This window comes from Erpetoichthys calabaricus, chromosome 6 (assembly GCF_900747795.2).
Source record: "Erpetoichthys calabaricus chromosome 6, fErpCal1.3, whole genome shotgun sequence".
In the NCBI taxonomy this organism is placed as follows: Eukaryota; Metazoa; Chordata; class Cladistia; order Polypteriformes; family Polypteridae; genus Erpetoichthys; species Erpetoichthys calabaricus.
The window spans coordinates 133,624,671-133,640,614 of NC_041399.2; the positions used below are offsets into that span (position 1 = coordinate 133,624,671).

Below are 15,944 nucleotides of genomic sequence, written 5' to 3' on the forward strand. Positions count from 1 at the left end.
ACTAATTTGAAGATCTAAGATTACGATTTGGAGTGTAAGGTGAAAGGCATTCCGAAATATAGGATGGAGCGAGATTATTTTAAGCTTTGTAAACCATAAGCAGTATTTTAAAGTCAATTGTAAATGGCACGGGTAACCAATGTAGTGACATCAAAACCGGAGAGATGTGCTCGGATTTTCTTTTCCTAGTTAAGTTTCTGGCAGCTGCATTCTGTACTAGTTGCAACTGACTAATGTCTTTTTTGGGTAGTCCTGAGAGGAATATCTAATAAAGGTCACAGGCCACATATTTTATTTAACACTATAATCTCTGTTATCATCCCCTGTGATATAGCTGTTTTCGAAATATTTTTACAGCTCTTTGTGAATTAATGTTCTTTGGTCATCGGACATACTGCCTGCTCAGGATCCATCTTTTCCCGTAGTGTGTTCTGCTGTCTTTGACCACTTTGAGCCTGTCTCTGTTGTCTCATTTTGTGCAACGCCTGCATTCTACTGCCCCCTAGATTTATTTTATATTGCCCCCTAGACAATGTCCTCTCTTAATTACTTAAGGAGGTTTTTGATTCTTTCGGACCAAGTAATGTTACCTTAATAAATGGTAGCTTGATTTCTGGTTGTGTTCCTACTGCCTTTAAACATGCTGTGGTACAGCCACTTATTAAAAAACAAAATCTGGACTGCTCTAATCTGTCAAATTTCAAGACATTTTTTAAGCCGCCCCTTTTATCTAATGTCTTGGAATACACACCCTCCATGTGTGCTTGAATGATATTAAAACCTGGATGGCAATGAAGTTTCTTAAATTAAATGATAATAAAACTGAGATTGTGGTGTTCAAAAAAGCTCAGAAACCTTGAGCATCCCTGATTTTGCTTTTGGACCCCTTGCCATATATCATAAAGCTTCGGCTATTAACCTTGGCATTCCAGTCCGCTACAGAATTGATTTTAAAATTCTATTATTTGTTTTTAAACATTTGAATCAAACAGCCCTGTCTTACGTCTCAGAACTTCATCACTTGTATGTGCCAACAAGAGCACATCTGTCTACTAGCCAGATGTTCTTAGTTGTACCGAGGTTGAGGTTGAAGCAAAGTGGGGATTGGGATTTTGCAGTTGCTGCTTCTTTTCTTTGGAATGGCCTGCCTTATTATATTAGGTCTGTCCCAATATTGGCCATTTTATGTCATCATTTAAGTCTTATCTCTTCTCGTTGGCCTTTGACCCTGTAATAGTTTGACATTATGTATGTACAGTCATATGAAAAAGTTTGGGACCCCCTCTTAATTCTTTGGATTTATGTTAATCATTGGCTGAGCTTTCAAAGTAGCAACTTCCTTTTAATATTTGATATGCCTTATAGAAACAGTAGTATTTCAGCAGTGACATTAAGTTTATTGGATTAACATTGTGTTATTGTGTGTGTGTGTGTGTGTGTATATATATATATATATATATATATATATATATATATATATATATTGTGAGGGATGGCCGGCTAAATATTCCGGTCCACACCTCCAGGCCGCCAGATGGAGCTCTCCCAGCAGCATGGAAAGTCCCCATATTCCAGCAGGGCATTATGGACATTGTAGGTGTTATAAACAACCCTGCTGGATACCATGGGGACCACCAGGAGCCGCTGTAGGAAGACTTACAGAATGCTACGTGCCCTATAACCCGGAAGTGCATCATGATCACATGACCAGAAGGAACGACGTGCTTCCGGGTTGAAGAAAAGGAATTTTAATGTGACTCGGAAGTGATGAGGACTTATGGATTGCTGGGATGGAACCACTTCCGGGTCAGGGACTATAAAGGACTCTGGGAAACCCCAGACGAGTGAGCTGAGCTGGGTGGAAGGGTGGCAACGCATCTGGGAGTGGAGGATTGTTTATTATTGATTATTGATTATTGTTCTTGGATTTATTGGAGTAGTGTGGAGTAGTGGTCCTTTGTGCACTTTTTATTATAATAAATATTCATTTTGACTTTTATCTGGTGTCTGACGTCTGGTCTGAGGGTTCAAGGGGTCACTGGGACCCATTAATCTGTCAAAATATATATATATATATATATATATATATATATATATTTGCAGTTGGAGATCCACAAAGGGAGAAAAAACGAATCACGTATCATAAAATAGTTTTATTCCTGAGCTTTCAACCCCTATCAGGGGTCTTCATCAGAGGATAATGCTTAGACTTACAAGAATCAAAGGCAATATATAGCAACACATTCAGGGGAGGGTGGGTGGGGGTGACTATGTCCGTATGATCAAAAGGAGGGGGGGGGGGGGTTATCGTTAAATTAAAGTGCATATGTCCTTCTTAAGTTGGCATATGCTGGGTTTATGTCCAAGTGTCTGTTGATGGCATTTTCATCTGATAGCCAAGACTCGGCCAACTCTCTGGCGCTTTTTGTACTGGCCTTAAATTTTACTTTCACGCTGTCCCATACATACAGTGGAACCTCGGTTCACGACCATAATTCGTTCCAAAACTCTGGTCGTAAACCGATTTGGTCGTGAACCGAAGCAGTTTCCCCCATAGGATTGTATGTAAATACAATTAATCCTTTCCAGACCATACGAACTGTATGCAAATATATATTTTTTTTAAGTTGTTAAGCACAAATATAGTTAAATAAACCATAGAATGCACAGCGTAATAGTAAACTAAATTGAATTGAATTGAAACATTGAATAACACTGAGAAAACCTTGAACAACAGAGAAAACTAACATTGCAAGAGTTCGTGCTATACTGTAGCCTTATGACCTGATCGCTGTAAATTTTTTTTTTTTTTTTTTTTTTTTGAGTTTTAAGCACAGGGAAAAAAAAAGGAACATTTGAACAAATCTGAACTTTATTTAAAAGCCAACCATAAGCAACCAAGAAAGTAACATTGCAGGAGTTCACGCTAATAGCATTACAACCCGATCGCTGTAAACACTCTTTTTAAATGAGTTTTAATCACAGGGGGAAAAAGAAGCATTTGAACAAATCCGAACTTTATTTAAAAGCCAACCATAAGCAACTAAGAAAGTAACATTGCAGGAGTTCATGCTAATAGCATTACAACCCGATCGCTGTGTAAACTTTTTTTAATGAGTTTTAAGCACAGGGAAAAAAATGAACATTTGAAAAAAGAGAAAAGTAACATTGCAACAATTCACGCTACGAACCGAAAAATGAACATTTGAAAAATACATAATACAAAAACTAACCATAAACCACCAAGAAAACTAACCTTGCATGAGTCGAGTTCTGGCATGAACTGAGGAGGAACTGGGTGGAGAACAATCCGGTCTTGTCGCAGTTGAAGACTTGTTGCGGGATGTAGTCTTCGTCCTCCACTAATTTTGTGAAATTTTTCACGAATTCTTTCACAGCTTCAGCGTCGGAACTAGCAGCCTCTCCATGCCTCACCACACTATGAATGCCACTTCTCTTGTGAAACTTTTCAAACCATCCTCTACTGGCTTTAAATTCCTCACTTTCGCCCCTCGTAGAAGGATAGTTTTGCAGCAAATCGCTATGAATCTTCCTGGCTTTCTCACATAACATCGCCTCACTTACGCTATCCCCTGCAAGTTGCTTCTCGTTCAGCCACACTAGCAACAGTTTTTCCACCTCTGCCTGGTTAACGCTGTAACTCCTTTTGCAATATCAGCTGCTTTAATAGATTCTTTCTGCTTTAGAATAGTCGAAATCGTAGATTTTGACTTCTTGTACTCGGCGGCAAGATCAGTAACATGAATGCCACGCTCATACTTTTCAATAATTTCTTTATTTAGTTCGATTTCATTTTTCTGCAAAACTTTCTTCTTACCACTCTTCACTTGCTTAGAAGCCATGGTTAACTGCAAAAGCACATGAAATACTGTAGAACACAAAGAGTTCACAGGTAAAGCACGCACGTCTGACTGAGAACAATGAACAGGGAGAGGCTGAACACGTGCTTAAATACAGTAATCGGCGTGTACGAACCAGAAGGGAAATGAAATAGAGCACAAAGAGTTCACAGCGAAAGCACGCACACACGTGCAAGCACACACATCTGACCAAGAACAATGCAACACGTGCGGAAGTCATCGGCGTGCACAAACCGAAAGGGAAACTGGCTTGTTCGTATACCGAGTGTGTGGTCGTGAACCGAGACAAAAGTTTGGCAAACGTTTTGGTCGTAAACCGATTTGTACGTGTACTGAGACGTTCGTGAACCGAGATTCCACTGTATATATATAAATATATATTTAACTGTCTCTTTTACCCTTTCTTCTACAGCACTTGGGTTCAGTTTCGGCTGTTGTAAATGTGTTGTATATACAAAGTTTGATTTGACTTGACATCATAAGATCTTCAAAATGATGGGGCAGTACAAACTCCACAGTACTGCAACATTTTTCTTCAAAGCAAGTAACACAACAATGAACTTCAATTTGAAAGCTCTGATTAAAATCTTGATCACATAATTAGATTCCTTAGTTAGAAAAAAAACAACAGTTTGCAAAAAACCTGAGAGAAATTTTAAAAGATCACATTTTAAAATTTGAATAACATTTAAGAATTTCAGTGACAGTTCTTGGAGACATTTTTGAGATGGAAAGGATATTGGTAGAAGAAATCATGCCACTGGGGATGAATGGCTACTGTAGAGGGAGATAAGTAATGAGGTGAAGTGCACAGTTTTCACACTTAACGTGTGTTTTGAAACCCATTTTTAAACCACTAGAAGTGGCATGATATATTTTTGTCGTTTTAGAAAAAAATGGTTCCCGTTAAAACAGGATTTCATATGGCAAATTAATATACAATTAATATATACTATGACTGTAACAAATAATTTCAACTTAAAAAATGCAAAACATTTTCTTTAAGGGGAAAATATGATACAGTTTTAAGGTTACTCCAAAATCCATTAGGTTGTTTTGTAGCAATGTCTCTAGAGTAAAGAAAATTTTGGAGAATTGGAAATTACAGTACCGTATTCAGTGTTACCTCTAATATATGTTGTACTATCAAGTTATATTTTTCTGACTGTTCTGTGATCTGGGTTTAATCCACACATCACATACTGTAACTTCTTTGATCTAGTCCTTTAACTTCTTTTCTTCTGAAAATACGTCCATTGCTTACTGTCTATAACACTCAACTTTTTGTTCTGTCTAGAACAGATTGCTGCAACTATCTACAAAAACATTCAGACCTATCCAGCTCATTTAGAATACCACTGCTGGACCATTATCTTATTTTCCTTGCTTTAGACAAATAATTTGCCTAATAATTCCTTTCCATTATTTTTATTACATTATTTTTGGGATCTAGTTCTAAATTCTAGTCTTGACCTGTTATTATGAATTTCAGGACGTTTGTTATTATTTTTCTTTTTTCTCCATTGGCTTAATAAATATTTTTGAGCACCTTTTTTTAACTCTTACGTTATTGTGTAATTTCACTTTCACTTAAATGTTTTTTTCTATACATTGTGCCATATTGTTTGTCATTTTGCTGTGAAGATACTGTTGTTTCTTGCTAGGTTTGCAATACTTGATATCACTAGCACATTTCTATTTAAGCCAGAAATGTATGGGAGACTTTGTACAACATTGTGTATAGCTTTAAAAACTTTCACAAGCAATGTTATTCATGATTTTGGGTGCTACAACCAGTGGCATATGCCAGCTCTGAAATGTGTTTTTTTGGACAAGCACACTGCAAAGTTGAATGCCTGGCCCGTAGCTACAACTTGTTTACATACTGTAAACAGACAGCGTAGGGACCTCTGATTTTAATGACATTCTGTGGAGATATCACCCATTAATAATGTAGAACAAAAAGGTGAACATTCATTGGTCAGGAATCCTTCATACATGAGATTTTTTTTTTTTTTAATCGCTTCCTTTAGGGAACTACCAATAGTTGGTACTAAATATAACTAATTGTTGCAAATTTTTCATTGAACCTTTTACTTTTAGTATTTGGATTTGAATAACATAAAAAGACAGCTTTTAAAATTATTCAAGTAAGGTTAGCATATTGCTGTTGTTTGTGATTTATACTTCTATAGATATTATCATTTGTAAATAATTCTGTTGTGTGTAAAATAGCAATTTAGTTGTGTCTGATAGCAGTAGTTAGTATGCTGTGGTGGTGCAGGAAACATAAATATTTAGAGAAATCAAATTTTTTCAGTTTTGGAAAGAGAGGCCGAAAATTAAACTGGAAGGTTCCAGTACCAAAAGTTTGGTTCAGAAATCCATGAATGGGAGCAAGTCCTTCATTCATGGTATTCTAAGACTGACTGGCCAACTACTGCTATGTATGCCATTGTACATGCAAGGATATTGATGGCTGGTTAATGGGACATATAAGAGACACTAAAATTCAAAGGGGAATTTAAGTCATGAGTCCTTAACTTGGGGGATTAATTTACCTCATTTCAGCATTAAAGAGAGCAATTGTTTTTTGGAGTATTACTTTTTTAGAGATGGGTCACAAGAAATTTTAAAAACGAAAAAATGTTGCAATCCTGGAACAATTAAGATCCCATAACTTGTGCATGTGCGCGATGGCATGGTGATATGGTGTGGCGTTTTGACATACCTGAAAGATTCAACATCATTGCTTTCCCTTTAGACGTTAGCTTCAAGGGGAAATGTGGGACAAGAATGTCAGGGTTTGCAACTTTGATGATGTGTTGGCAGCTCATTCTCATGCAAGCAAACAAAAATTTTGCTGCCCTGCAGTGCATCCAAAGTTCTTCTGTTGGTGTCAGTTCAGTTTTTGTGCAGAGAGTGGTTCAGAATCTGTACAACTCATTGTATCTCTCAAAGGGGAGCTAATGGAGAAGCTGAACACAAAGAGCTGACAAGATTAGATACACTAATACTTAAAATTAAAAGTAATGTTTTCAGAGACCAGTCTGACATTTCAAAAAATGTCATTGAATATATGTAGCATTATGAATTATGTTTAAATAAAGTGTTCTGTAGTTTTGGATATATTTTTTTTATCTTTACGTGCCCCACAAATTAACTGCTGTGCCCATAGGATGCCCTGGCAAGAAATTCACTTTTATTCTTAAAGGTTTTGTTCTCTGTCTGTTTTTGTCTTAATATATATTTTTGCTAGTTAATAAATGATGTAGAGTTAAGGGAAATTAATCTATTGAGGAATGCAATACTACAAATGCATTCTTAAATACCTGTTTAAATTTAATTTTGGTTATTGCTTTTCAATTTATCTGTGTTACTAAATGTCATAACAAATCAGTGTACTGCTTAGTACGGTGTGATTGTAATAAAAGATAGAATGGACAGAGGCCACATTGACAACTAGGGTTCTTACACATGTTTGAAATTATATAAATGTCACAGAAAAGTAAAATATTTACTCTGGTGAAATTATTTTGAATCTCAGAAAAGAACATAGCAAAAGGTTTACTCAAGAAAGAGTTCAATAATTGGCAAAGATTCGGCTTCCAATTAGGATTTAAACTTTGTTATACTACAGCTTTTCAGTGTCAGGATTTAATACTACTTTTTATTTCAGAATAGTAATATAAAGTATTGATAATACAATATTTTTGTGATCAAATGGAAAAGAGTGAAAGAGAGGTGGAGATTTATCACAGACGATCACTTAGAGTAGTCAGAGGACAAACAGGAGTTGTTATTAAATCCAGAAAACAAGACTGTTATGTATTAAACTGATAATGAATACAATACACTGCCTGAGAACAAATTTTTCATATTTAAAGTTTGTCTTCAAATAAGATGGCCTGAATTATGTTACTTGTACACATAGCCACAGGTCTTAGTAACATGTAACTTCAGAGTAACCAAAAAAAAAAGTGACAGCACCTGATGACTTACCAAAATATGCCAAAATAATGTGAAAAACAAAAAACTCAAAAAGTGAAAGACAAACAACAAAACTTTTAATTCCCGATGAGCTTGTATGTATAAAGTTGTGTATTTATTATGCAGATTTTAAAATAAATGGAATATCCACTTTGTAATCCTTTTGACAATGGTTGCACATAAAGCAGCTTCATTCTTTTTTCTATGTATTTAGAAGTGCCAGATAATAAAGACAGAAGATCAAGATCTGACAGACTTTACAAAATCCATTACTATCCTTTTGCAAAAAATAAAGCAAGAAAATATCAAGGTAAGCCTGTTTTTCTGTACTTGTGTATCTATACCAATATTTCAGTAGAGTCTTTGCTGTTCAAAATCAGTATGTTTCTGGTTCATGTTAAGGCTGCGTTTTTTCTTTGTTTTACTAATTTTAAGAAAAAAAAAATCTCTACACGAGACAAATAGTTCCTCATAAGAAGGCTGTCTGGATCTTTCTCAATTAATTTAATTTCTTTTTATTTCCAGGCTATAATTGCTGTTTAACAGTAGAGGAAACTGTTAACCTGCTGTGTTTATAGTGTTTTGATAATACTTTTTATTTGTTGAAATTTCTTCTTTGAAATAGGATCAACTTTAAATTCAATTTACCGTATATACTCACATATAAGTCGGGTCTTGAAACGCCCATTCAAAAATGCGACACTTAATTTTTTTTTTGTAACATCTTCTTGCCTCCTCCAATCTTGCATTAGTTTCTCAGATGCATCGAATTTTGTTGCAGCAGCGAAGTTATTAATTTCTTTCGCTATTTCAATGATGTTTAATTTAAAACTAGCTTCATATTTTCTTCTGATCAAACGCTCAATTGTAGATAAGTGATGCTCGTACGATAAAGATGTATGATGGAGTGAGATACAAAAAACACAATACAGTGCAAACGTCGCTTCGGAATAGTTCGGGTATTACCGTGCGAGTCACATAGGCACAATAGAGAGATACGGGGTTAGGAGCACGCGCTGATACAGTGCATTGCCGCATCCACATAGAAAAAAAAGGCAGTGTGTTTTGTGGTTACTCTCTCAGGTGTGTGTTAGCATATCATAATCCCTTGGACCAATAGCGTGAGTTTTCCGCATTCAACTTATACGACTGACATTATAAAATACCAGAAATTATACTGTAAAATCAAGTCCCGAATTATTCGTGGGTGAACTTATCCACGAGTATATATGGTATTTTGATTCTGTGTATAATAATATAGAAAGGCTTAGTTTTTCTTAGACCCATAAGGTAGTTTTTCACAATCAGCACTAAAGACATCAGGGTTCACATTCTAGGTGCTCTGTGCATGGTGTTTGGATGTTTTCCCCATGTCCACAAAACTTTATTGTAGGTGCTACCGTTTAGTTCCCTGTCCAAAGACATGCAGGTTAGGTGGACTGGCAAAGCTAAATTGGCATTTGTGTGTGTGTTAACTCTGTGATTAGCTGCTGCTCCACCCAGGGATTGTTTCTGCTTTTTGCTTGATGCTTACTGAGCTGGGTTCTAGCGTCCCAGCACCTCTGCTCTAGATAAATGATTTTGAGAAATGGAGGGGGTGCTGGAGGGCACACCTTCTGGGGACTCCCTCGTACTGCTGGGAGACTTCAATGCTCACGTGGGCAATGACAGTGAGACCTGGAAGGGCGTGATTGGGAGGAATGGCCCCCCCGATCTGAACCCGAGTGGTGTTTTGTTATTGGACTTCTGTGCTCGTCACAGATTGTCCATAACAAACACCATGTTCAAGCATAGGGGTGTTCATATGTGCACTTGGCACCAGGACACCCTAGGCCTCAGTTCGATGATCGACTTTGTGGTCGTGTTGTCGGACTTGCGACCACATGTCTTGGACACTCAGGTGAAGAGAGGGGCGGAGCTGTCAACTGATCACCACCTGGTGGTGAGTTGGCTCCGATGGTGGGGGCGGATGCCGGTCAGGCCTGGTAGGCCCAAACATGTTGTGAGGGTCTGCTGGGAATGTCTGGCAGAGCCCCCTGTCAGAAGTAGCTTCAACTCCCACCTCCGGCAGAACTTCGACCATGTCCCGAGGGAGGTGGGGGACATTGAGTCCGAATGGGCCATGTTCCGTGCCTCTATTGTTGAGGCGGCTGACCGGAGCTGTGGCCGTAAGGTAGTTGGTGCCTGTCGTGGCGGCAATCCCCGAACCCGTTGGTGGACACCAGCGGTGAAGGATGCTGTCAAGCTGAAGAAGGAGTCCTACCGGTCCCTTTTGTCCTGTGGGACTCTGGAAGCAGCTGATAGGTACCGGCAGGCCAAGCGGAATGCGGCTTCAGTGGTTGCTGAGGCAAAAACTCAGGCATGGGAGGAGTTTGGGGAGGCCATGGAGAACGACTTTCAGACGGCTTCGAGGAGATTCTGGTCCACCGTCCGGCATCTCAGGAGGGGGAAGCAGTGCAGCGTCAACACTGTGTATGGTGGGGATGGTGCGCTGCTGACCTCGACTCGGGACGTTGTGGGTCGGTGGGGGGAGTACTTCGAAGACCTCCTCAATCCCACTAATATGCCTTCCAATGAGGAAGCAGAGCCTGGGGACTCGGAGGTGGGCTCCCCCATCTCTGGGACTGAGGTCACCGAGGTGGTCAAAAAACTCCTTCGTGGCAGGGCCCCAGGGGTGGATGAGATACGCCCGGAGTTCCTCAAGGCTCTGGATGTTGTAGGGCTGTCTTGGTTGACACGTCTCTGCAACATCGCATGGACATCAGGGACAGTGCCTCTGGATTGGCAGACTGGGGTGGTGGTCCCCCTCTTTAAGAAGGGGGACCGGAGGGTGTGTTCCAACTACAGAGGGATCACACTCCTCAGCCTCCCTGGAAAAGTCTATTCGGGGGTTCTGGAGAGGAGGGTCCGTCGGATAGTCGAACCTCAGATTCAGGAGGAACAGTGTGGTTTTTGTCCTGGTCGCGGAACAGTGGACCAGCTCTACACCCTTAGCAGGGTCCTGGAGGGTGCATGGGAGTTCGCCCAACCAGTCTACATGTGTTTTGTGGACTTGGAAAAGGCGTTCAACTGTGTCCCTCTGGGAATCCTGTGGGGGGTGCTCCGAGAGTATGAGGTACCGGACCCCCTGATAAGAGCTGTTCGGTCCCTGTACGATCGGTGTCAGAGCTTGGTCCGCATTGCCGGCAGTAAGTCGAACCTGTTTCCAGTGAGAGTTGGACTCCGCCAGGGCTGCCCTTTGTCACCGATTCTGTTCATAACTTTTATGGACAGAATTTCTAGGCGCAGCCAGGGTGTTGAGGGGGTCCGGCTTGGTGGACTCAGGATTGGGTCACTGCTTTTTGCAGATGATGTTGTCCTGTTTGCTTCATCAGGCCGTGATCTTCAGCTCTCTCTGGATCGGTTTGCAGCTGAGTGTGAAGCGGCTGGGTTGGGAATCGGCACCTCCAAATCCGAGACCATGGTCCTCAGCCGGAAAAGGGTGGAATGCCCTCTCAGGGTTAGGAGCGAGATCCTGCCCCAAGTGGAGGAGTTCAAGTATCTCGGGGTCTTGTTCACGAGTAAGGGAAGAATGGAGCGTGAGATCGACAGGCGGATTGGTGCGGCATCCGCAGTGATGTGGGCTCTGCATCGGTCTGTCGTGGTGAAAAAGGAGCTGAGCCATAAGGCAAAGCTCTCAGTTTACCAGTCGATCTATGTTCCTACCCTCACCTATGGTCATGAGCTATGGGTAGTGACCGAAAGAACGAGATCGCGAATACAAGCGGCTGAAATGAGTTTTCTCCGCAGGGTGTCTGGGTTCTCCCTTAAAGATAGGGTGAGAAGCTCAGTCATCCGGGAGGGGCTCAGAGTAGAGCCGCTGCTCAACCGCATCGAGAGGAGTCAGATGAGGTGGCTAGGGCATCTGATCAGGATGCCTCCTGGACGCCTCCCTGGTGAGGTGTTCCAGGCACGTCCAACTGGGAGGAGGCCCCGGGGAAGACCCAGGACACGCTGGAGGGACTATGTCTCCCGGCTGGCCTGGGAACGCCTTGGGATTCCCCTGGAAGAGCTAGAAGAAGTGGCTGGGGAGAGGGAAGTCTGGGCATCTCTGCTCAAGCTGCTGCCCCCGCGACCCGACCTCGGATAAGCAGAAGAGGATGGATGGATGGTTAAATATATGGATGCTCCAATCACAATTTTGTTTCCCAGTCATTCTGAAAGATGTGCTGACTTTTATCATTGAAATAAGAGCCTCCTGTACAACTTGTGTATGTGCAGTCAAAGCTAGATCTTGTTCTTTGCAGTATGTGTTTTTATTATTTATGATGTTTTTGAAGAAATATCTCATAATAAATATATAAGCATATACAGGAGCACTTTGGATGCCATCAAATGTACCACTAGTTTTGTTTTACACATTCTTTACAGATGTTAGAAATAAACAAGTAAAATGTGAGCTGGGTGATGTTCAGACAAACAAAATCAAAAATGCAGACACAATCAAAAATTTATAATTACTAAAATCATTGAAAAACAACATGATGCAAAATAATGCAGTGTTCATGCAGTTAATTATTCATTTGTGTTGTAAAACAAGGGCAGACACCAGCTCCTACAAAGTGTATGAGCATTGTTACAACGATAATATCACTAAATGTGGAGATCAATACAACATTCACATTTTACATATGTATGTCTTTTTAAATTGAAATTAAATTGCTTATATCTTTGAGTACAACATTTACCCTGTTTCAGAAATGTGTTTTTACTGGGATGGTTTTCGATCTGTTGCACATAGCATAAGAAGTGCTGTTAAACAGACAGCAGTATTTTTACATGTGATAATATTGTACTTTAAAAACCTTTCTGTGTATGTTACATCAGATATTATGTGTACCAGTTTAAAAATGAGATGTAAACCAAGAAGAATATGGCTAATCAGTGACAATATGAAAATAGGAGGATATTAGAGGAGCCTATGGAGAATATTTATCATACCACAAGCACAAAAAAGCAGGAATGGATTAGCAGTTTAACATTTTCAAGGCTGCACATAAAATATTCAGTTAAAATATTTATTGAAATGTTAGTTTATCTTCTTTCTTTTACCAGACTGTCAATGTCAACAGCTTTAACATCTTTGTTTAACCATTTGCCTGAAGTTCTTCTTAGGGATACATCTACTGATGTCCTCCCACCAGAAAAATATAAATAAGTCTTACGCCTTACTATCAGTTTAAACCTTATATCTACTTGCACTCTCATAATTACATGATGTCATTGTCTTGTCCCAAAGTCATTTAATTCATAATCCACTCTGCTGAAAAAAGAGGTAAGGAAAGACAGAGACATTCCATGGTAAATGCAATCTTTGAAAACACACTCTACTTCCTCTTAAACTGGTGCTTTGTTATGCAACAGGAGGTCATATCTCTAAAAACGTCACTGACTTGGATGAAGGAACCCCAGGTTGCCACATTGATTCTTGGAGAATCTAGAGTATAATGCCAGCTCTCCATTGCCCATCTCAGTCTTACTTATATTCTTAAAAGATTTACACTACCAGACTTTGATTCTGGGGTGTTTTCTTACTGCTAGTATACTCTTTGCTGTGAAAGGTTAATTAAGAAAGTCCCCTGGTCTGTGCCACTCCGGTGGTGCACATTTCCTTGATAATTCCCTTGCCAGCTGGGAATTAAGTTGCAAAATTAATGTATTATCAGTTGTATAAGCATCTTAAAATAGAAAAGGAAGAATAAAATTAATCAGTCAAGACCTTTAGCAGTACGACAAAGGTAGGATCTGTAAAATGTAAGATATATGAATAATTGAACCTAATTGTTATGCTATTGACTTTTACTCGCAGAACACCCTGGATTTTATAAATTAAAGAACTGACCTTTCATCCAGAAAAAGAAGAAAAAGAATGCATAGTAGTATAACAGCATTGCTTTAAGAATTAAGTGCAAAGAAATTGAACTCTTATTAGATTGCTGTGTAAAATCTCTGAATGTTGCATTTTAAATACAATTTAATAGTAAGAGAGCATAAAGTACTTGTCTGCTATGCCAATTCTTTTTAATCACATTGTAACCATACGTATTCAGTGCACTTCACTTCTGTCTAATTATGAAATTAACTTAACTCAAGGAATTAATAACATCCTAATAGAAATGCAAGAGAAGTCTTAACTGTGTGAAATTTAACCATGTTTAAGATTAAGCTGAATAAAATAGAGTGGAATGCATTATAGTTTGGCTGTGATTTAGTGTCTAGAGCTAACCAAACAGAGCTGAAATTGATAGAATAGGAGCATATTGATGATTAATACCTGCATGGTGGATAAAGTATTGCAGATCAGTGAAGGGAAAAATGATGTATCTATAAGGATAAATAAGGAGGAAGTAGCTATCCCTTTAAAGAGAGGAATGATTTATGGCAAATAGAAACAAAGCAAAACTCTTAAAATGGTTAAGGAAGGCAACAAGATTCTTGGCAATGGTTACAGTAATTTACTCAAGATGATGTAGGATACACAATAGGTTATTTAGTGATGACATTTAGTATGCACAGAATGAACACTTGAATCATGGGGACAAATCCACATTTAAAAGACAAATATTTGGTTTTACAAATAAAAAGAAATAAAACCGTTCGTGCTGTCATTTGATGTGTTACTTTACATATGAAACTAGAACTGTATAGATGTATTAATTTACTTATATTTTATTTCATAATATTTTTTTCCTGGGTGACAATGTTTTACCATGTGCAGAATTGCTGACTTTCAGTACTTGCTCCCTGGTTTAGTTCCTGACTGGAATGTCTTCTGTGTTGATTTTCTTCTGGAGTTCTGCTTTCATTGTATTGTTCTACGATTTTCTAGCATGTTGCTTGACAACAGTAAATGAAAGTCATATACATTTGTACATGAGTATGTGCACAACTGTATAATAAGCGTACATCTAAGGTTGATTCCTCCATTGCATTATTTGCTATCAGTGTTGCCAGCTGAGTAGTTTTCCAATTCAATTGGGATGTTGGAAAATTTAAAGCAGGGAAAAATTTAGTTAACTATTTTTGGACAATTTTTTCAATTTGAAAGCTGGATAATTATTATAAAATAAGTTACTGAATTTACATTTTTTATATTTAAAATGCATTTTCCCTTGCGGTGGAATTATTAAACAGAATCCCTTTTACTTGTGAATAATGGTCAAGGTGTCTTCCTTAAAAAAGTTATGTACTCCTATTGCTGGGATCATTGGGCTTTGAGCTATGGGACATTTCATAGCTTTAAAAATGTTTAATGTTGATAGATAGATAGATAGACCTCTGTCTGGAGGTGATCCTGTTTAGTGGATGCAGTGGATTCTCCATAATTTATAGGAGCCTGCTGAGCGTCCGTCCCTCCGCCACAGATGTCAAACTGTCCAGCTCCATGCGTACAATAGAGCCTGCTTTACTCACCAGTTTGTCCAGGCATGAGGCGTCCTTCTTCTTAATGCTGCCTCCCCAGCACACCACCGCGTAGAAGAGGGCACTTGCCACAACCATCTGATAGAACATTAATTACTTTAATCCAGGTCTCCTTACAGATTCTCCTGTACTCATTCTGCTAAACAAGCATAATCTGATGTTAAGCCCCTATAAAATAAGGACATACCCTGTGCAACATTGAGCTCTCAATGCAAGTACCAACCCCAGGAAGGACATAATTAAGCAAAATCTCAAAATGTTTCTGAGCAAACCTTGGGAGACCTATCTTAAAAACATATTCCAGGAGAGTGTGCAAACTTAAAGCTCTGACACAGCTGGAATTCAAACCCAGTCTGCTGAGGATTTCAAACAGCAGCACTAATCACTGCCTCACTATTCCTCCCACCTATAAAGCAAAACATCTATCCATTTTCTAACCAACTTCTCTGTCTCAGGATTGTAATTCTGTCCTGGATGGGATGTAAGTCCATCGTAGGGCATACTCACACACACATATCCATAATCACTCACAATGGGCCACTTTAGGACTCTCACTTAACCTAAAATATGTGACATGTCTGAGAAAAACCCACAAATTATTGTAGAAATGTG

The 15,944-nt window shown here is 39.0% G+C and overlaps 1 protein-coding gene across 1 annotated transcript in view; it reads left to right on the forward strand.

Annotated features, from left to right (window-relative positions):
* tpk1 (thiamin pyrophosphokinase 1) overlaps positions 1-15,944 on the forward strand; it is a 626,168-nt gene that overhangs the window by 387,142 nt on the left and 223,082 nt on the right. The window contains exon 6 of the mRNA XM_051929034.1: positions 8,086-8,181. Within this exon, the coding sequence (XP_051784994.1) occupies positions 8,086-8,181 (96 nt within the window). The remainder of the gene's footprint in view (positions 1-8,085; positions 8,182-15,944) is intronic.